This window comes from Notolepis coatsorum (assembly GCF_963971535.1).
Source record: "Notolepis coatsorum genome assembly, chromosome: 12".
In the NCBI taxonomy this organism is placed as follows: domain Eukaryota; kingdom Metazoa; phylum Chordata; class Actinopteri; order Aulopiformes; family Paralepididae; genus Notolepis; species Notolepis coatsorum.
This window is the reverse complement of record NC_140176.1, coordinates 121,574,620-121,597,574: the sequence shown is the minus strand read 5'-3', so window position 1 is coordinate 121,597,574 and position 22,955 is coordinate 121,574,620. Positions and strand designations below refer to the sequence as shown.

Genomic DNA, 22,955 nt, shown 5'->3' with positions numbered 1-22,955 from the left:
TTTAAGAGTGCTCCTCAGCACTCTTAAATCTGCTCTCAGCCACGATCAAATCTGATCTCAGGAAAATTTGGGGACTCCGACTCCCAGCCCGAATATGTCTTAAATGGGCCGAAATCTGGCTAAGACGACATTTTTTGTCGTAACTTTGTTCGGGAATGAGACCCATTGTCTAATAAATATATATCTTAACAGGAGGCAACAGGATCCATTAGTCACTATCAACCCTTTATACACACGCACATGCATGCACTGTTATGTACTAGAGGCCTGGTCACTCCTGTGTCACCAGGGCAGGCAGGTGAGGGCTGCCAATTAGCCAATTAGTGCTGATTGGTTACCTGCTGGGGAGCTTCAAAGGCAGACCCAGAAACACACATGCACGGTCTGTGCCTAGTGAAAGAGCTGTCAGGTTCTTACAGTCCTTGTCCGTTGGGTTACCAGTACATTAGCTTATAGTTATATTAGTAGTTCCTTGGTTTAGTAGCATTTTTGAGTTGGAGCACAGGGTTTTGGTGTTGATTACACATAGGTTGCGTACCCATGAGCCAGGGTCGTAACAATTGGGCGCTCGTCCGGGATCTTTTACCCCTAGCACTTTGTTTGGTGATTTTTTTGTGTGTTGCACGGGGTGTCATCATATTATGGTTTGGGTGGTGTTCGTTACACATGGTGTAACGTGGGGGCTGAGCCATTTTCATCAAATAGGTGAGTATGCCGTATTTGTTTGTAATTTGATGTGACTACTTATGCTGTTAAAATATATAGTTTAGTAGGCACCACATGTAGATAGGGATATTATTTTCTGGTTGTTGGTTAGCGTCCTGTGCACCGCGTACTCCTGGGGCGGTCAATGAAATGATTGTATATGATCTTTGACTGGTAGCAGGTGTGGTTGAAGAAAGTTAGGTCTACAGGGCATTAGTTTAAGGGTAGGTAGGTTAGGGCGGCCAGGAAACACAGGTAGTGTGGTAGGGCTTGATTTAGTGTTTCTTAGGGTAGACATGTGGTAGGCCGGGGTTTTCTGCAGTTTAGACGTAGAAGCATATGTGGTCACATCAGGTTAGAAGGCGCACCTGTTTGGAATATTTTGTTGGATTTATTTTGTTTGTTTAAGTGTTTGGTGAGCATACCTGGTAGCACCTAACACCCTTACATTTACATTTACATTTAGTCATTTAGCTGACGCTTTTATCCAAAGCGACTTACAAGTTCTGTACGACAAGCCATCAGGAAGGGCACAACTCTATCAGCTGAGCAACAATGTTCATCAAAGTGTTGAGTGCTACAGTGTAGGTTAGTTTATTAGGACAAGTGCATGACAGTACGGTTAGTTAGGGTTAGATTTTTTTTTTTTTTTTTTTTTTTTTTTTTTTTTTTTTTTTTTTAATTCAGATAATGGTTGAAGAAGTGCGTCTTTAGTCGACGGCGAAAGATTGGACGTGATTCGGCTGTCCTAACTGGGGTGGGTAGTTCATTCCACCATTGTGGGGCAAGGACTGAGAATAGGCGACTTCTCTTTGATGACCCTCCCGGAGCTTGGATAGGAGTAGGTCTGAGGCGGCCAGAAGATGCAGAGCGTAGGGGTCTTGAGGGTGTGTAGTTAGAGACCATTGACCGGAGGTAGGCGGGAGCGGTTCCCTTTGCCGCACGGTATGCTAGGTCGAGGGCCTTGAAGCGGATTCGTGCAGCAATGGGGAGCCAGTGCAGGTCCCTAAGAAGTGGGGTGACATGGGCCGACTTCGGTAGGTTTGAGATCAGGCGGGCCGCTGCGTTCTGAATGAGTTGAAGAGGCTTAGTGGCAGTGGCCGGGAGGCCAGCGAGCAGTGCATTGCAGTAGTCGAGGCGGGAGATGACTGTTGATTGGACGAGGAGTTGGGTGGCTTCTTTTGTCAGGAAGGGGCGTATCCTTCTGACGTTGCTCAGGAGGAATCGGCAGGTTCTGGTCGTCGCTGCGATGTGAGCAGAGAAGTTCAACTGGTCGTCGAGGACAACACCAAGGTTCTTGGCGGTCGGGGACGCAGTCACACCTGCGTGTATGACACGTCTATTTAGGGTGGGTGTGGTTTTTTTTATTTTTTATTTTTTGTTTGTGCAACCTGGAAAGGTGCGCTCCGTAGAGCTCACATTTCCACCGTGTCCCTTTATGGTTGTTATTATTGGCATTAGCATTCTTCATGGTTCTTCAGTGGTTCTTCGTGGTTCTTCAGTGGTTCTTTAGTGGTTTTTCAGTGGTTCTTTGGTGGTTCTTCGTGGTTTGTTAGTGGTTCTTAGTGACTGTAGGGTAAAGTGAGTAGCTTGTGGTGACTGGTACAGTAACGATGGCTACCATTAAGGATTTTGTTGAGAACCCCTCTGATGAGATGTTGGGAAGGTTTTCCAAAGAGCAGCTTCTGAAGCTTGCTGTGCACTACAATGTGGAGCTTACTGCCAGTGAGAAGCGGTTAAAAACGACTGCCTTGGGGACTTTGAGGGCTATACTCATTGAGGAGCAGGTGATTGTGGCAACGGTGGATGAGCTTCTTTTGTCTGAGGTGTCTCCACAACTCTCTGGCGTGGCGGAAGGTGTTGCCATCGATTGGGGGCCTAGGGAGTTGGCATTTAGGGAAAAGCAGCTACAACAAGAGCGTGAGTTTAAGGAAAAACAGCTACAACAAGAGGAGAGGAGAGATGAGAGAGAGCGGGAGCTTAAGGAAAAACAGCTACAACAAGAGGAGAGGAGAGAGGAGAGAGAGCACGATCGTGCAATGAAGGAGCTTGCATTTAAGCATGCTGCCTTGCAGGCGGGTTCTCTGCATCCAGAGTCACGTTCCGGGTTTGATGTAGGCAGGAATATTAGGATGGTGCCACCATTCTTTGAGAAAGACGTGGAAAGATATTTTCCCCTTTTTGAACGGGTGGCAACCACATTGAAGTGGCCTGATACCGCCTGGACACTGCTGCTGCAATGTGTTTTGGTTGGTAGGGCACAAGAAGCCTACACTGCTCTGTCCCTTGAACAAAGCGCTGATTATGAGCTGGTTAAAGCTTCCATATTGAGGGCTTATGAGTTGGTCCCCGAGGCCTATCGTCAGCGTTTTAGAGGTTATCGTAGGCAGGAGGGGCAGTCTTATGTTGAATTTGGAAAAGAGAAGGAGAACCTGTTTGACCGGTGGTGCACCTCGCAAAAAGCAGAGTCAAGGGAGCAGCTCAGACAGTTGGTTCTCCTAGAGGAATTTAAGAGGTGTGTTCCTGATAACATTTCCACACATCTAAATGAGCATAAGGTATCGAAGATAGCCGACGCTGCTGTCTTGGCTGATGAGTTTGTGTTAACACACAAATCTGTCTTTGTAGAGGAGAGCCGTGTGGAGTCCAGGGGTAGTAGGCGTCCTTCTCAGGGGAGCCGGTTCCCGGCACCCGTGTCTGCTGGTCGGTTTACTTCGACTCCTAGGCAAGGTGGCTCTGCTAGTGCATTCCCAGAGGGGGTTATCTGTTTTTACTGTAAGGAGCCTGGTCATATCGTTGCTGGATGCCCTGTGCTTAAGCAGAAAAATGTAAAAACGGTGGCTCTGGTAGAAATCATAGACAGGACACCTATGCCGACATTAGAGGGTGGGGTGCGAAGTATCAAAGGTGCAGACAGGGAGCTAGAGGGCTCCTCAACATTTAGGATGGATGGATTTGTTTCACTGGTTGGTGAATTAGGATCAAGGCAGGCTATACAGGCTTACAATATGGAGAGATACAGGAGCTTTCCAGTCTCTCATTCTGGATGGGATTTTGCCATTTTCGGAAGATTCTTCATTGCATTCCGGTGCCATTGTTCAGGGCTTTGGAGGAGGCTTTGTGAATACTCCTTTGCATGAGGTCTCGCTAAACTCTCCCTTAGTATCAGGCAATGTTGTCGTAGGAGTGTGTTCTCACATTCCCATAAAGGGGGTGTCCTTCATTCTAGGGAACGATTTGGCCGGTGGCAAAGTGCTGGCTACTCCAGTTGTAATTCCCGTCCCTGTAGTTTCTGAGGTTCCTGATGAGCTCGCACAGAAGCATCCAGGAGTGTTTCCTGTGTGTGCGGTAACACGCGCAATGTCAAAGGTCAAATGTGACACCCATGAGGTTGTTAACTTAGATGGTGATATGACACTTAGTGACACGTTCTTTGTTGAGTTGAAAAGTGGCCCTGATGAGGGGTTTGGTAAGGTGATTCCGTCTCATGAGCAGTTGGTACTAGAGCAAAACAAGGATGTCTCCTTGTCGTCCCTCTTTGAAGAGGCGGTTTTAGAGGATGAAATGGTAGATACGTCTCAAGGATACTTTGTTAGCAATGACGTGCTCATGAGAAAGTGGACACCACCTAACCTGTCCAGTCTGGATGACTGGGGCAGTGTGTTTCAGATTGTTGTTCCAGCCGTGTATCGTCCTGATATACTGCATCTAGCACATGATCATGATCTTGCTGGTCACATGGGGGTCAGGAAGACTTATGACCGTGTGCTGAGACATTTTTGTTGGCCTGGTTTGAAGTCAGATGTGGCACAATATTGTCGCTCGTGCCATGTGTGTCAGGTGGTTGGTAAACCAAACCAGAAGATCCCTCAGGCTCCTCTGCAGCCTATCCCTGCCGTTGGGGAACCTTTTGAGCGGATCCTCATTGACTGTGTTGGTCCCCTCCCTCGAACTAAGACAGGGAACCAGTACCTTTTGACTATTATGTGTGCAGCGACCCGTTTTCCTGAAGCCATTCCTTTACGCAAGATCACAGCCCCAGCTATATCCAAAGCTCTGGTTAGGTTTTTTTTGACTTTTGGTCTACCAAAGGTCATTCAATCAGATCAAGGGTCTAACTTCATGTCCCGTCTCTTTGCTCAGGTCCTCCAGCAGTTGTCTATCCAGCATTGCCCTTCCTCTGCCTATCATCCAGAGTCCCAGGGGGCGCTGGAGAGATTTCACCAGACTATCAAAACAATGCTGCGGGCATATTGTACGGAGTTCGACAAAGACTGGGATGATGGAATTCCTTTGCTTCTGTTTGCTGCTAGGGAGGTAACCCAGGAGTCTCTTGGATTCAGCCCGGCTGAGCTGGTGTTCGGCCACACAGTGAGGGGTCCTTTGAAACTGCTGAAGGAAAAGTGGTTGGCTGACCAGACTCCTTCCTCTACTAATTTGTTGGACTATGTGTGTGACTTCAGGCTTAAGCTTAGTAGAGCATGTGAACTAGCGAAAGAGAACCTAAAGGTAGCCCAAGGAAAAATGAAGGTGTGGTATGATAGGCGGGCCCGACATAGGGTGTTCTCACCGGGAGACAAGGTGTTGGTTCTCTCGCCTATTCTTGGGTCTGCATTACAGGCTAAATACAGTGGGCCATACTCCATTGAGCGCAAAGTTGGTGAGGTCGACTACTTGATTAAAACTCCCGACCGCAGGCGCAAGAGTAGATTATGTCACGTCAATATGTTGAAGGCGTACAATGATAGGGCTCAGATTGACCAGTCAGGGGTCAAGCCTGTGGCTGTTCTAACAGTTTCTGCATCTCCTATTGTAGCCGACTGTTCTGTGTCGAAGGAGATTTCTCAGGGCCGGTTGCCAAACACCCAGATACTAGGTGACTTGGACTCACACCTGTCGTACTTACCACTTCCTGAGCGTACGGATGTGGTGCGCCTACTTAGACAGCATATACGTTTGTTTTCTGATGTCCCTAGTCGTACTAATGTACTCGAGCATGACATTGATGTTGGTAGTGCAGGGCCAATTAAGCAACATGCCTATAGGGTGAATCCGGAAAAACGAAGGATCTTGAGTAAGGAAGTGGACTATATGGTGAGACATGGCATTGCGGAGCCCAGTTCTAGTGCGTGGAGCTCCCCCTGCCTGCTTGTTGATAAGCCAGACTGCACTCATCGGTTCTGTACTGATTTCCGTAAAGTTAATGCAGTAACCAAGCCGGACTCGTACCCTCTGCCTCGGATGGACGACTGTATCGATCGGGTGGGTTCAGCAGCCTTTGTAAGTAAATTGGATTTGCTAAAGGGATACTGGCAGGTTCCGCTTACTCCGCGAGCACGTGAGATATCCGCTTTTGTCACACCAGAGAGTTTCTGCCAGTATACAGTGATGGCCTTTGGCATGCGAAATGCCCCAGCGACGTTTCAGCGGCTAGTGAACAAGGTCCTGGGCGGGGTAGCGTTCTGTGAGGCATATCTGGATGACCTGGTTATCCACAGTTCCTCTTGGTCACAACATGTGGAGCATCTGGCCGAAGTGTTCAAGCGGTTGGGTGATGCTAACTTGACAGTTAACCTTGCGAAATGTGAATTTGGACAGGCCACGGTTACCTACCTGGGTAAGGTGGTTGGACGTGGGCATGTGTGCCCCATTACAGCTAAGGTGGAGGCTATAGTGGGCTTCCCTGCTCCCATCACCAGGCAGGAGTTAAAGCGCTTCCTAGGTATGGCAGGGTACTATAGGAGTTTCTGTAGGAACTTTGCTTCTGTTGTTGCCCCTTTGACCAATCTGCTCAGTCCTAAGGTACCTTTCGTGTGGACTGAGACTTGTCAACAGTCTTTTGAGAGCATCAAGGGTATTCTGATTAGCGCTCCCGTTCCGTCAGCTCCCGATTTTCAACTGCCATTCAAGTTGGCAGTGGATGCTAGTGACCTCGGTGCTGGAGCCGTCCTCCTGCAAGAGGATGCATTAGAGGTGGAGCACCCAGTGTGCTACTTTTCTAAAAAGTTTGACAGGCATCAACTGCACTACTCTACTATAGAGAAGGAGGCGCTCGCTTTGGTTCTTGCCTTGAACCATTTTGATGTTTACGTGGGATCCTCCAGTTTACCCCTTGTTGTGTATACAGACCATAACCCTTTGGTTTTTCTTCGCAGCATGGTGAATTCGAATCATCGTTTGATGCGATGGAGTTTGTTCCTCCAGGCGTATAACTTGGATATTCGCCACATTCGTGGGAGGGACAACGTGCTAGCAGACGCCCTCTCACGATCGTAGTACCGGTGTTTGTGGTACCCGTTATCGCTGTTGTGGTAGAGGCCCTGACAACTAAGGGGTCACAGTTGTTTTTGTTTTGTTTATGGGTTGTTGTGTAGTGTAATAGTTACCTGTATATGTCAGAGAGGTAGTAAGCATAGAGAACTCTGTAGAGAACAAAATAACAAAAGAGAACAGACAGAGAGACACGCAGAGAGACACACATAGAGACAGATTAGAGACTAGAGCTGAAACTCAAACATGTGATGTCATCAGGTATACAGTCTGAAGCTGCTCCACAGACAATGCATTGGGGAAGATGTTATAGACGCCACTGAGAGCAGCCAGGAGAATGTTCTGAGTATTTGTTTATTTGTTTATTTTAGGGATCCCCATTAGTCTACCCATGGGTGAAACCTTCTGATCATTGAAATACCCCTACTCATTTTAGCCACTGTTATTAATGTGCCTTGACCAAGCAAGCTTTTCATCAATAATCACACCCAACAACTTCGCCTGTCTAACCTTCTCAATAGCAGCACCATTCAACACAATATTTAGTTCCTGATCCGTTCTTAATTTATTTCTAGAGCCCAGCATGATAGTCTTTGTTTTTGAAAGGGGAACTATCTTATAAATGGCCTTTTTCAGTGTTTAGCATTGTTTCCTAGCTATGTGGACTTATATTAATATGATCTATGTCTCTAATTCTCATATTGGCGCATTCTTCCAATTCTCCTCTCACAATATTCACCCTCACTGAACTGAGTCATCTGAAAATGTGCTGATTTGTGATGTCACAGAGACACCGCTGCATGATAATGTGGCCCCATGTGCTGAGACTCGTACCCACTCCACACAGTCAGCTCAAAACGGCTTAAGATCTTGAGGTAGAAAAATGCTGTTTTTGAGGACTTGATTAGAAATACAAAACAATGAATTAAAAAAAATTGAAAATTACAGAGGTGTTCCATAAACTCACAGGAATTGTGTAAAAGTGCCCAAACAGTGAAAGAAATAGTAAAATAGTTCCCCTTTAACTTGTTTTCAGTAAACCAATTAGACACCAGCATTAACTCTTCTTGGAGCAACGTATTAACCTTATCTTTATCTGCAGAGACATCAGACATACATTGTTGTGTCATCCACATACATTTCCATTTGGTCAGGATTAGGGAGGGGGATGAGTGGAAGACTGCCTTTAACACACCCAATGGCCATTACGAGTACCAGCAGTCTTCCAGGCGCTGGTGAATGACGTGCTGCAGGACTTGATAGGGGTGTCAGTCTTCGTTTATCTGGACGACATCCTTATTTTTTCCAAGGATATGTCACAACACCAACAGCATGTTCGTCAGGTTCTCCAGCGCCTCCTCCAACACCAGCTTTTTGTCAAAGCGGAGAAATGTGTGTTTCACACCGACACGGTGTCATTTCTAGGGTTCGTGTTGACGAGGGGTGATTTGCGCATGGATCCAGCCAAGGTGAGTGCAGTTTTAGACTGGTCTCGTCCGTCCTCGCTCAAACAGTTACAACGCTTCCTAGGATTCGCAAATTTGTATAGGCGGTTTATACGCAATTTTAGCGCCCTAGCTGCCCCTCTAACAGCCCTCACTAAGGCTTCGCTGCCAGGTTTTGACTGGTCACCACGGGCAGAGAACGCCTTCCACGACCTTAAACACAGATTCACCTCCGCCCCTGTCTTAGTCCACCCAGATTTGGAGGTTCCATTTCTGGTAGAAGAGGATGCCTCCGATGTCGCGGTGGGGGGGGGTGCTCTCTCAGAGATGCTTAAAGGACGAGAAAGTGCATCCTTGTGCTTTCTTTCGCGCCGCCTGTCCCCTGGCTATTAAATTAGCATTAGAGGAGTGGAGGCAATGGTTGGAGGGGGCTGCACAACCTTTTATAGTATGGACCGACCACAAGAACCTGGCGTACATTCAGGGGGTTAATCGATTTAACGCACGCTAAGCCAGGTGGGCCTTGTTTTTTATGCGCTTCCACTTCTCCATCTCCTTTCGACCAGGGTCCAAGAACGTCAAACCGGACGCTCTTTCCTGACAGTTCGACCCAACGGACCAAGAGGAGAAACCCCACCCGATTAACCCAGAGGCCCTTATTGTCGCTCCCGTGTCGTGGAGGATAGCGCTGGGACGGGAGCCTGATCTTGGGGGAGGGCCCCCGGGGAGGCTGTATGTACCCAAGGCTGCGCACTCACGGCTGCTGCAATGGGCGCATCCCTCACCGGTCACCCCGGGGCCGCCAGTACCCTGGATTTCATTCGCAGGAGGTTCTGGTGGCCCACAGCGGAGGGGGATACATGTACCGTGGTGGCAGCCTGTCCTGTGTGTGCACGCAGTAAGACCTCTCGCCGCCCCGCAGCGGGGCTTCTCCGGCCTCTTCCCATCCCCAACCGGCCTTGGTTTCACATATCCTTAGACTTCATCTCAGGTCTCCCGCCCTCCGATGGTCTCACTACCATCTTGGTGGTTGTGGAAGGCTTTTCTAAAGCGGCCCATTTCATCGCTCTCCCCAAGCTCCCCTCGGCCCGGGAGACAGCTGACCTTATGGTGCAGCACGTTTTTCGGGTGCACGGGCTCCCGCATGACATGGTCTCTGATCGGGGTCCCCAGTTCCCCTCCAGGTTCTGGAAGTCGTTTGCGACCAGTCTCGCCGCCTCTGTCAGCCTGTCGTCCGGGTTCCATCCGCAATCCAACGGGCAGACGGAGCGCGTCAACCAGGATCTGGAGGGTGTGCTGAGGTGCTACTAGGGGTGGGACGATACGCATTCGAACCGTGTACCGTACGGTACGACCCCCACGGTTCGGGGCGTCTGTATATCGTGCGGTTCAGATGACGTGCAAATAATAAAAAAAAAATTGGCGGAGCCGGGAGAGGTGAGCACTGGCTGCAGCAGCAGCACTGCAGCCAGGTGCTAGTCAGTTTGTGTAAAAATGGCAAGCACAATATAAATCAATCTTCATTACGACTTTAAAAACATAGCCATTAACATTACATAGGCCTACACACATCTTGCCATAGCAGTTTGTACAACACAACGCACGTTTTAATATAAAAAAACAGCCTTAATATATAAAAACAGCCTGCAAGCTAATACAGTCAACGAAATGTTACCGTAGCTACTAGCTAGCAGCGGAGGAAATGGGAGTCTGAGAGGCGGGGTGTTTAAAGACAATGATAGGCGTTTATTCAACATCCAAGAAGGCTAACATACAACTGTGTTTTACTAAATCCAACCGGGACTATTGCCGCTTTCGTGCTGCTTGTTGATGTTATGAACTCCTAACGTTACCGGAGCTGAAGGTCCGTTGCGCTAAATGTCCGTGGGGACCCGCCAACCAATAGATAGTTCCAACTCACCGAATTACGTAATCCACCACAGTTGCACTCAATATTTAAATAATGTTAGTCTAAATAAATGTAGACAGATAATGTACGTATTTTAAAAATAGAATGAACAGAGCAGTGTTGTTTTTAAACAGTACAGTGTGTGTGTGTTAGTTTGATGTATGCTGCCATTTATATCGATGGCCTTCTAATTTGTTTATTTATTTTAAATAACAGTTTGATAAGAAATCCAGCCATATTCCTTTCATTGTATTTCAAATACTGCACTTTAATTTCAAGCAGAAAACTAACCTTTCCATTAAGAACTGACAATCAGGGAATTTAAACATGGTTGACATTGTTTTTTTGTGTTTATATTAAAGAAAGGAAAGTCTAGTGGTGGCTGAGCATATTGTTTGTTTGCACTAAGTTAATACTTTGACAAATGTAGCCTATATTTTTCAGTCAGTTCGGTCTTTGTGTGCCAAACATTATTTAAGGCTGTAAACACTGTAACACTGTAAACTTTTTTTTTTTATATAATAATAAATGAAGCATGTTTAGATTTTTGAGTGTTACATTTTTTTTAATATAAATGTACGTATATCGAACCGAACCGAAAACCGTGACCCCAAAACCGTGATACAAACCGAACCGTCCATTTTGTGAACCGTCCCACCCCTAGGTGCTACGTCTCCGGAAATCCGGCGACGTGGAGTCGGCGACTGGCGTGGGCAGAGTATGCCCACAACACCCTCCTATGCTCATCCACTGGTCTGTCCCCATTTCAGTGCCAATATGGCTATCAACCCCCCCTGTTTCCAGAGCAGGAGAAGGGGGCAGAGGTGCCCTCTGGCCAGGCTCACGTGGGTCGCCGGACCTGGAGGCGGGTTTGGGCGGCGCTTCAGAGGGCTTCAGTCAGGTCCCAGCATCAGGCCAACTGCAATCGTCGTCCGGCTCCAATCTTCTATCCGGGACAGAAGGTCTGGCTCTCGACCCGGGACCTTCCCCTCCGGGTCGAGTCCAGGAAATTGGCCCCCTGGTTTGTGGGTCCATTTAAGGTGGTGCGGCGGTGAACCCGATGGCGTACAGGCTGCTACTCCCTACCTCCATGCGGGTTCACCCAACATACCACGTATCTCTCCTGAAACCCTTCCTCACTTCGCCCATGTCCCTGCCAGTTCCTGCTGTCCCTCCGCCCCGCATCATTGATGGGCAAACGGTCTACACCAGTGTCTCTCAACTGGTGGGCCTAAAAAAATTAAATAAAAAAGTTAAACATTTCTTTTCTTTTTTTTAATAAAAAAATGTCATTGGTTTTTGCACTTTTGTTGCATCCCCCCAGTTATCCCATTAGTTCCCCCAAACTTAGGTCTGTTATGTTAAGCTAAGAAATCTGCTAAGAAGCATATTATTTATTATAATTTTATTTCATTGGGTTTTTAGCCCTAGTTGCACTTTTGTTGCAACCCCAGTTATCCCATTAGTTCCCTCAAACTTACTGTAGGTCTGCTATATTATCGTACAGCTTACGCTCTGCTCGTAGTGGAACTTATCCCTTTCAATCTAATTCTGAATACAATTTCTCCACATGTACACACCAGCGTTTCCGTTAGCCGGTAATTACCGGTATTTGACCGGCAAAATCTGTTGAAGTCCGACATATTTAATCTCTCCGGTCATAATGTCCGGTGAAAATAATTCCCTCTAAGCACAATTAGATTATTTGCATTGTATTAAAATAGACTAAAATTAAATAGCCTATGCATGAACGAAACAATCATTACATTTGTTTCATCGTTGCTTCACCAAGCAGCCGGTCTAATAATGACACCGCTGTGTCAGCGCGAGCTTGCTGCTCCTAGATTTGTGAGAAGCATCCATCTGCAGCCCCACAGAATGCAGTACTCCAATCCAGCCATTGGCAATTCAGCTGTTGGGTGGGTGGCGCTGCTGAGCCCAGACCGGACCGGACCTAAAAACACCGCTGCTCTGTCAGTCTGCAGCTCCATGCTTCACGTAAATCTAACAACAGCCAGCTCGCGCTGACACAGCGGTGCCATTATTAGACCGGCTGCTTGGTGAAGCAACGATGAAACAAATGTAATGATTGTTTCGTTCATCGCATAGGCTATTTAATTTTAGTCTATTTTAATACAATTCAAATAATCAAATTGTGCTTAGAGGGAATTATTTTCACAGGACATTATGACCAGCACCAAGTCGTTGGGAGGTGGAGTCATCACGCAAACCCACGATAATGTTGCCGTCTCTCTCTGCCAAATTTCTCAGTTCTTCGCTTGATATAATTAATACAAATGTCCAATATAACGGAATTAAAATAGCTCATAAAAATGTGATTATAACAGACTGCTGTTTAATGTCGGGCAGACTGCCCACCGACACCTCAAGTCGGCAGCAGCACGAAGTCTCGAGGGACTTATTTTATTTGGAATATATTAATGACTGTATACGCAAAAGTAGCCTAGTTTTAAGTTAAAATATTATAAATGCCTTGATGATGTCATTCTTTATATAGGCCTATCAATTGTTTTTAAGCTCAATAAACTCTGACCGGAATTTATCCCATTTGTCCGGTAGATTGAAATCTACCGGACACTCAGACCTGCAAAAAAAAATTCTAACGGAAACCCTGGTACACACCCATCCGCCTGGCCACACCCACATCCGCTCCTCTACATAAGTGGGGACGTGGCCATACTAACAGCTCCTTCCCTATTTTCACCACCGACAAGTGTCTGTATACACCACTTGAGTTTAGTGCCGAAATAGTTGTTGGAAAGGAGCTACGTGGACATTGTATCTTATTTTTCTCTCTCTCGCCAATTTACGAGAAAAGCTAATGTCTGCACCTTCGGAGGGTTAGAGCGCTCACAACGTCACCCTTCACCAGCGCTTCTCCATTGCCGCATTCGCCGTGCGTCGTGGGGCAGCTCTGACTCCACGGTCGTGGCAGTCAGATACGCCCGGTGAGTTTGCCTCTCGGAGGGGCCGTTGAGCCGCCGTCTCCCGTGAGATGGCCTGGTTCCGGCCCTGGTTCCCCCACCAGTGGACAGTCGGCCGACAGGCCGACAGCTCCTCTGGTGGCTGGGGATTTGCGACGCAGACTCTTTGCCCCTGACGGAATAGATCAAAGCATTGGCGGAGGGGTCTCGCGCCCTTGGGGTGGGCCACCGGGCGCGGTGCATTCATGTTCTGACCGTCTTGGTGGCGCCCTCTGTGATGTTTTAGATCGTCACGCGTACCTACCCCCCTCTTAGGACTGGGGATGGTGGCGTGATTAGGACACGGGACTGGTTCTGGTCGCGCCGGACTAGGTCAGTTAACCCGTTGTCCGCCGGGGCGCAGATCTGCTGTTCTGGTACCCTGAAGGACTTGTGCTTTTTCGGGGGGAAAATGCCGGGTTGGCCCGGGCGTTGCAGGGTTTGATGTTATAGAGGTGTTCATGGTTATGTCACTGCGTGTTATCCTTCACTGTTGCTTGGTCCATATTGTGTTGTACCTTGCGCTGTGCTAAGGAGCCTGGTCCTTCTCCATTATTTTTCGCCCCTCTCTTCCCCTGCTTGGCGGGGCTGGGAGGGGGCTGTCGAGGTGGTTCTTTTGTACCCCTCTGGCATCCCTGTGTAGGTCCCGGTCCGCCGGGTCCAGGTCCGGACTCGTTCTTGTCGACCTGTTGGCCTGGGTTAACCCCTTCTTGAGAACTGAAACACTTGTACTGCTGTATAGCCGGTGTATACCCGCAGTTGTGTTTCGGAGTTTTTTCTTGGGGGGGTTATGGGAACAGCCGCCTCCTGTTAAACTAAACATAGGGAGGTGGTTGGTTCCCCGGTGTGTTGGTAGCAGAGTCGACTCTCGGGTTAGGCCGGGTTTGACCCCATCTGCCTGCGAGTGTGCCCCCGCACCTTTCATGACGTCTGCCAATCATGTCAGCCTTCTCTGCCTCTGCCTCTCTAGGGGGTCGGTTTTTTTTGTGGAAGCTGCGACATGGTGCACAGCATACCGAACGCCCCTTCCGCCGGGGTGCTGTTCTCAGCAGACCCCTTAGGCGCCTGTCTAGTCCGCAGTGCTCCGGGCACAGGTCGAGTTATGCTTTTGACCTGTTGCCTGGATTTAGGGATCAACCTCTTTGGGGGTTGTCTCCCCGGTGCGCTGCCTGGTCCCACTGTGTTGTGGGGGTGTAGCCTCTTTGGAGTGCTTCAGGGCGGTGTGCTGTAGGGGGGAAGGGCCTGCTCTTGGATGGGCCCTGTCCGATATGCTGGCGATGTGGGGGATGGTGTCACTAGTGACCGTCTGGTGGGGTCTCGATGCTGCGGCATCGTTGGCCTCAGCAGGCCCCCTTTCCGGGGGGTCCTGACCCTCAGGCTGTTCCTGGGGCTGGGTCCTCCTTCGCGCTCCGCTGCTACGGCCTTGCTACGGGGTTGGGTTCTTGACGTTGACCCTGTGTTGTTAGGGATTGTAACAGGTTTTTTTTCCTTCCCGTTCGTTCCCTGGTGGCATGTTGGATGCGCGCCTATGTAATCGCGGGTTCTTCTGTGTGAAGGTAAGTCCCACGGTCTGCTCACCCTGTGCGTTTGAGTTGCTAAACCCTCTTCGCACAGTCGGATCCGATTCCCTCCCGTCCCCCTCTAGGGGCGTCCAGGGGCTCTGGTCCTCCCCGGTTCTGATGGTTGTGGGGGGCCTCAGCGGGTACATTTGTCGAGCTTCCGCTCTGCTCAGCTCCTGTTTTCCACTACGAGCAGAGCGCAAGCTATACAATAATATAACATACGGTTATCCTATAACCATAGTTATATGAGTATAGCGAGCGCTCTGCTCGGACTCACTGAGGACCCCGTGGTCTTCGCCTTCGGTGGTGAAAGACTTAGGAAGGAGCTGTTAGTATGGCCACGTCCCCACTTATGTAGAGGAGCGGATGTGGGTGTGGCCAGGCAGATGGGTGTGTACATGTGGAGACATTTTATTCAGAATTAGATTGAAAGGGATAAGTTCCACTACGAGCAGAGCGCTCGCTATACTCATATGTTATAGGATAACCATATGTTATGTTAAGCTAAGAAGTCTGCTAAGAAGCATATTATTTATTATAATTTTATTTCATTGGGTTTTTAGCCCTAGTTGCACTTTTGTTGCAACCCCAGTTATCCCATTAGTTCCCTCAAACTTAGGTATGTTATGTTAAGCTAAGAAATCTGCTAAGAAGCATATATTATTTATAATTATTTTATTTCATTGGGTTTTTAGCCCTAGTTGCACTTTTGTTGCACTTTTTTGTGTTTATTTCATGTTTTTAACTGAGGAATCCATTGTGATCGCCGGCCTGGAAAACGCGTGGATTATGTATTTACAGTACCCAACGCTGAATCAATAAACACGATCGATATTTGGAATGGCGATCAGGAATTGGAATAATCTTTTTGGATAACATCTGATCTGAGGTAAGGAATTTATTTGACCAGTCTTAGGATAATCAAAGCTGTTTTCACAGATATATCAGCGTTTGCCCTATGCGTGTGTGCGTTTGTGTGTGTGTGTGTGTGTGTGTGTGTGTGTGTGTGTGTGTGTGTGTGTGTGTGTGTGTGTGTGTGTGTGTGTGTGTGTGTGTGTGTGTGTGTGTGTGTGTGTGTGTGTGTGTGTGTGTGTGTGTGTGTGTGTGTGTGTGCGTGTGTTGTGTGTGTGTGTGTGCGAGATCAGGAAATGAGAGAATCGATATTTCAGCCCGCTTCTATAGCGTGCATAAATACACATATACTATCAATAATCTAGCGTTTATTTGAAAACGATTCATAAATAGGCCAAAGAATGACAACGTTTTTGTGTATTCCAGAATATTCCAGTAAAGGGCGATTATCACGGAATCTTTATATTTTCCTTGAAAACAAGGGCTTTTCAAAATGCTATAAAACGGAAATTAAGCGATTAAAAAACTATCCGTTTCGACAATGTTGACTGCAAACAAGTCATTGATAAACGACGGGCAGATTAGAAACATAGCCATAATCTAAGACAGAGATTATGCGTTCACAACGCTATCATTGAAGTGGGTGGGGGCATTTTACGGGGGTAAGGCACACCGCATGGCTGGTAATCAAAGTGTTAATGACTAAGGAAAATGTTGGGTCCCGAGGCTAGAGGATCATTGAGAACCACCTATCTACACGGTGTGGAGGATCGTGGGTTGCCGGCGGAGAGGAAGGGGGTTTACATTTTTTGTGGACTGGGAGGGGTACCATAGTCTTATTAGAGACTTCCGTCAACAACACCCAGGTGCCCAGGGGGGGGGGGGGGGGGGGGGGGGTACTGTAACGTTTGGGGTTTTGCTCTAAGACTGCAAATATTTAAATGTGCAAACCTCAAACCCTTTTTTGGACATTTGATAATCATGATACAAAGTAAAAATGACCAATAACATAATGTATGTCTGTATGGTAAAGATGACACTGAGAGAATGATAATATGTAGGGATGTTCGATATTGGCTTTTTTACCGATAACCGATATTGTCCAACTCTTAATTTCCGATACCGATATCAACCGATACCGATATATGAAGGGTCCCCCCCCCCCCTACGCCAAAAAACTGAATAATTTCAGGTAATTAACATTACATATCTCTTGTTGTGGAATTAACACAACATTATGCATACTTTTGACAATAAATTAAATAAGAATTTGTTCTTACTTGCTTGCCTGGGTAAATAAAGGTTAAATAAATGTAAAATAAATAAATAAATTTATATTTTTATTTTATTTTTTGAAAACATTTTAATGCCGACATCGGCCGATAATATCGCACATCCCTAATAATATGTACTCACCCCAGTAGAACAGCAGCAGCGAGCAGTAGGCCACAGGGCTTAGTGCCCACGCTACACAGCAGCATCTCCCCAACTCAGTCTAGCCGCTGGCAGACCTCTCTGTTGGCCCTGCTGGTCTGCTTTAATCCACTTGAGTCCAGGATCCAGTGTAATGCTGGTTCCGGTTAGTGCACGCTCCAGTCTGGTCGTATGTCCTTCACTGTCCAGACCAGGGTCTGTGGTGGTTCCTAGCTTTACAGTAATTCCACTGAGGTGGCTCGACTTTATCAGCGACAGCTTGTTTCACCCTCTCATTCAGGATCTAGAACCCAGGCCACGTTAAGTCTTCAGGATCTAGAACACAGGCCACGTTAAGTCTTCAGGATCTAGAACACAGGCCACGTTAAGTCTTCAGGATCTAGAACACAGGCCACGTTAAGTCTTCAGGATCTAGAACACAGGCCACGTTAAGTCTTCAGGATCTAGAACACAGGCCACGTTAAGTCTTCAGGATCTAGAACACAGGCCACGTTAAGTCTTCAGGATCTAGAACACAGGCCACGTTAAGTCTTCACGATCTAGAACACAGGCCACGTTAAGTCTTCAGGATCTAGAACACAGGCCACGTTAAGTCTTCAGGATCTAGAACACAGGCCACGTTAAGTCTTCAGGATCTAGAACACAGGCCACGTTAAGTCTTCAGGATCTAGAACACAGGCCACGTTAAGTCTTCAGGATCTAGAACACAGGCCACGTTAAGTCTTCAGGATCTAGAACTCAGTCCACGTTAAGTCTTCAGGTTTTAGAACCCAGTCCATGTTAAGCCGTCAGGTTCTACAATTCAGTCCACGTTAAGTCTTGGCTCCAGTCCTATCTGGTGTGTTTCAGTCTGAGTACCAAGAGTGGACCGACGACACCCGCTGCCTGCGTCTGCAGCAGCTGTGAAACACTCGCACTGTTAACAGGAGACCGCGACTGTCCACCCAGTGCAGACTGTGTGACGTGCTCAGTTAGTGGGTGATGTGTTCAGCCTCGATCCTGTTGACATTGTCGGTTGACTTAAGGTGGGAGAGTTAATCCTTTTCAGCTATGCCCTGCTTTTCCACAGTTTACCATGGAACTCAAGGTCTACAGGAGAGATTAGATACAATAGATTATATCCACCATATCTAGACATAGATTATGCTAGATATAGTTATTATTGGAGATAGTAGTCATTATATTAGCTCCAGGTTGAGGTCCTACGGGACCTAGACTTAACTATTTCAGGTCTGGTCCACGTTGGGTCCTGTTTAGCTTTAGTCCACTTCAGTCCAGGTGGTTCTGTTGAGACCACGTCTAGAGGGTTTATGTTTAGTAGATGGTTGAAGGTCCAGATGGTTCCGATCAGACCTGGTCCTGTTCAGTTCCTAGTGAATAAGAAACAGTTTGTTAGCATGACTAATATTAACAGGGTCACGTGGTATGGAAACCCCCCAATAAAACACAAGAACAAACAGACAGGAGGGTCATACAGAACCAAGCATTTCGCTATAATGTACCTTGTATGTGATAAATAAAACAAAACTTGAACTTGAACTTGGTTGCCAACCGAGCCAGTGAGATCATAGGACAACTCCAACTCCACAATTTACCTTCTCAATCTACCAAACCAAAAACACAATGCAGATCTACAAGGCTATTATCTAAGGCTACTCTCTTGTTGTATGTTGTCGTATGTTGTTGTGTGTTGTTGTATATTGTTGTGTATGTTGTGTATTGTGTATTATTGTATATTGTTGTGTATTGTTGTATTGTTGTATATCGTTTTATATTATTCTGTATTGTTGTGTAGTGTTGTGTGTTGTGTATTGTGTATTATTGTGTATTGTTGAGTAATGTTGTATGTTGTATTGTTTTATATTATTGTGTATTATTGTGCATTGTGTGTTGTATATTGTTGTGTAATGTTGTATGTTGTATTGTTTTATATTATTATTGTGTATTGTTTTGTATTGTTGTATATTGTTGTGTAATGTAATGTTGTATTGTTGTATATTGTTTTACATTATTGTGTATTATTGTATATTGTTGTGTAATGTTGTATGTTTTATTGTTGTATATTGTTGTGTATTATTGTGTAATGTTGTATTGTTGTATATTGTTGTGTATTGTGTATTATTGTGTAATGTTGTATTGTTGTATATTGTTTTACATTATTGTGTATTATTGTATATTGTTGTGTAATGTTGTATGTTTTATTGTTGTATATTGTTGTGTATTGTGTATTATTGTGTAATGTTTTATTGTTGTATATTGTTGTGTATTGTGTATTATTGTGTAATGTTGTATTGTTGTATATTGTTTTATATTATTGTGTATTGTTGTGTAGTGTTGTGTATTGGCGACAGTGGTCAGGAGGTAGAGTGGTCATCTGGTAATCAGAAGGTTCCCGGTTCGGTTCCAGCTCCTCCCAGGCAGTGTCGAAATGTCCTTGAGCAAGACACTTAACCCCTAATTGCTCCCGATGAGCAGGTTGGCACCTTGCATGGTCGCCTCCTCCGTCTGTTTGTGAATGTGTGAGTGAACGGGTGAATGTGAGGAACACATTGTAAAGCATTTTAGATTTAAGCACTATATAAATGCAGTCAATTTACCTTATATTGTTGTATATTATTGTATATTATTGTGCAGTGTTGTGTATTGTTGTGTATCCTTTTTATATTTTGTTATATTGTTATTGTGTTATTGTGTATTGTTGTGTATAGTGTGTGTAGGAGCCAAATCCTATGATGATAAATTGTATCTGTATTGCCCCATTAGTTTATTATGGTCTTTGTGCTTTGTGTTTATTAATAAATGTCATAATGAATTCCAAGATGGAGACTTACCTGGTCAACTCCCCTTTTTTACCATGTTCCCCCTAACCCCTCCTATAACATGGCAGGTCGTTTAGAGTTCAGGTAGGCCCAGGTAGAGCGGTACCATATCGTTTTTGACCGCACTTGATTGACAGTTTACGTTCATTTACAAAACCCGTTTTGTTTGTTTTATAGTGGTAGGCAGCTATTGGGGCTGTTGTGATTCGCTTTCCAATAAATCCTGTTTATTTGACAAAGTACATCGGATCAGCATCATCTTTTCTTTTGGACTGCAATTCGGAGCGTGTCGGACTAACAACGCATTACCTGGAGCCTCAAGGCAACTTTGGTTCATAGGATTGCCTTTACAATTACTATAGTAAGACACTAGGCCTCTATCTTTTCATATCATTACTATAGTAAGACACCAGGGCCCTCATTTATCAATGTTGCGTACACACAGATATGTGCGTAACCCGTGCGTACTTCTAAGCAAAGTGTGGGACTTATCAATTTGAACTTGTGCTTGACTTTGTGCGTATATTTACGCACAGCTCCGACCGTGCGTACCTGGCGCCCGGTGGTAGAATATGAATATTGCAACGAGGAAATAAGCTTCCGTGCATTCGTTTCAACACTGGCGTGTTCTGTATGGCCCGTAATTCATTATAGTTCTTTGTAAAATAGCGACAGTAGTGTAATTATTGTCAAACCCTATAAATATAGCATTTGGAATAGGTCTTTCTTTTCGAATGAATGCAGCATGGTTTATATATAGCGTTATCGGGTGCACTGACTGCGCTCGCGGGGAACTGTTTTCAGAGATAGCAGATAGGGATGAATGAATGAATGAGGGGCAGTCTAATTGCAGAGATAACATAATATTAACTACAGTCCGCTATACCCGAGACACCTCCTTGATTTGTACCGCAATTTGGGACCCAAATTGGAGCTATAAGCTTATAGCCTTTTCCGTGCTTATTTGAGAAGGGTCCAGCTGCAGAGCCGGAGAGCAGCGCTCTCAGGGCCAAGATAGCCACTTATACTATTTTTAGAGACAGCAGAGAGACAGACTGCAGAGAGACACTGTTTCACAGTGTGTGTGTGTGTGTGTGTGTGCGTGCGTGTGTGTGTGACTACTAGTCTCCTAGTAGAGACTCACCCCCCCCCCCCCCTCTGGACCACCTCCTAGTAGAGACTCACCCCCCCCCCCTCTGGACCACCTCCTAGTAGAGACTCACCCCCCCCTCTGGACCACCTCCTAGTAGAGACTCACCCCCCCCCCCCCTCTGGACCACCTCCTAGTAGAGACTCACCCCCCCCTCTGGACCACCTCCTAGTAGAGACTCACCCCCCCCTCTGGACCACCTCCTAGTAGAGACTCACCCCCCCCTCTGGACCACCTCCTAGTAGAGACTCACCCCCCCCCCCTCTGGACCACCTCCTAGTAGAGACTCACCCCCCCCTCTGGACCACCTCCTAGTAGAGACTCACCCCCCCCTCTGGACCACCTCCTAGTAGAGACTCACCCCCCCCTCTGGACCACCTCCTAGTAGAGACTCACCCCCCCCCCCCTCTGGACCACCTCCTAGTAGAGACTCACCCCCCCCTCTGGACCACCTCCTAGTAGAGACTCACCCCCCCCCTCTGGACCACCTCCTAGTAGAGACTCACCCCCCCCTCTGGACCACCTCCTAGTAGAGACTGTACGACTGGCTGCGAGGAGGTGGTCCAGCACAAAAAAGCTATAAGCTTATAAAACGATTTAATATGCTAAACTTCATTTTAAATTCTTTAATTCACATTTGTTTATTTCATAGGAATTTTCCCGACATAATGCTACCTGCCCCGACCAGATCCGTGACTCCATTGCGATACAGATGAATTATCTACTCAGAATAGTATAAGTGGCTATCTTTTAAGTGTATTTTAGCTGCTGTAGATTACTGCTGGTACGTGCGTGCAGAACCTTTATTTCAGCGGGGACTGTACGTGTTTATTTGACGTTACTGTACAATATATGTGTGTATTAAAAGACAGAGCTGTCCTTTATTGTAATATAATCATTATTAATATTAAAATTTATAATAATAATTTATAGGCTACCTAATACCGACATCAAAATAGATTGTATGCCTCTACGAATCATATTAAACCATGCAGGTAGAAAATTGACGGATAACTTTAATCCCTGGGTATTAATCGAACGTTAAAAGAACGAAATGAAGAAAGGCATTCATATTCCAGCATGCATTAATGACACCAACGGGCAACGGCAAACAGTGGTTAATGGTCTTTATTAGTGTTTTGCGGTGTCCAGGCAGCAATGGTCTTTTAGGAAGTTAATAGATATAATATCTGACATCACCGTGTACATGTCTGTCAGCCTGTCGTGTATTTCTCCCATAACACGCTTTCGCTCGGTTTAGTAAATTTTTCCACATTTCATGGGGGTGTTCATTACCGTATATGGTTAATTACAGGCGGTTCTATATGCAAATACTTAAAATCGTGCACGAGCGCGGAGCGTAGAACAAGTGGCATTTATCAACACGGAGTACTTGCCGGTGTGCGTGGGACACGTCTATGCACGTGTGATAAATCCCGATTTGTTTGTGCGTACACACATTCTAAATTCTGTGCTTACAAACGAAAGTAGAACACTTTCTAAGAACTGTTGATAAATGAGGGCCTAGGTCTCTATCTTTTCATATCATTACTATAGTAAGAGACACTAGGATTCTATCTTTTCATATTGAAAGGTTATTCCTCCGGACGAGCCCTTTAAATTTAACTACGGTGCCTCCACTTGAAAAAGATCAAGATATACTGTAAATTAACCCTGGGTTCTTTTAATTGAATGTCGGCGAGGTGAACAGAGAGATGAGACAAAGAGTCAGATGGCAGTCTGTAAAGTTTTACTGAACCCTCACAGCACAAATAGATCACAATCCGGACCACTGACCTCCACACACGGAGCGAGCAAGTGCCAA

The 22,955-nt window shown here is 46.3% G+C and overlaps 1 protein-coding gene across 9 annotated transcripts in view; it reads right to left on the bottom strand.

Annotated features, from left to right (window-relative positions):
- LOC311238592 (globoside alpha-1,3-N-acetylgalactosaminyltransferase 1-like) overlaps window positions 1-22,955 on the bottom strand; it is a 124,905-nt gene that overhangs the window by 89,887 nt on the left and 12,063 nt on the right. For 4 of the 9 annotated variants that reach the window (XM_084326704.1, XM_084326706.1, XM_084326708.1 and 1 more), the window contains exons 2-3: window positions 17,144-18,531; window positions 7,092-7,127 (exon numbers count right to left, since the gene is read on the bottom strand). In XM_084326704.1, coding sequence (XP_084182830.1) covers window positions 7,092-7,127; window positions 17,144-17,208 — 101 coding nt within the window. In that variant the 5' untranslated portion in view covers window positions 17,209-18,531. The remainder of the gene's footprint in view (window positions 1-7,091; window positions 7,128-17,143; window positions 18,532-22,955) is intronic. The other 5 variants (XM_084326707.1, XM_084326709.1, XM_084326711.1 and 2 more) reach the window with 2 other exon arrangements.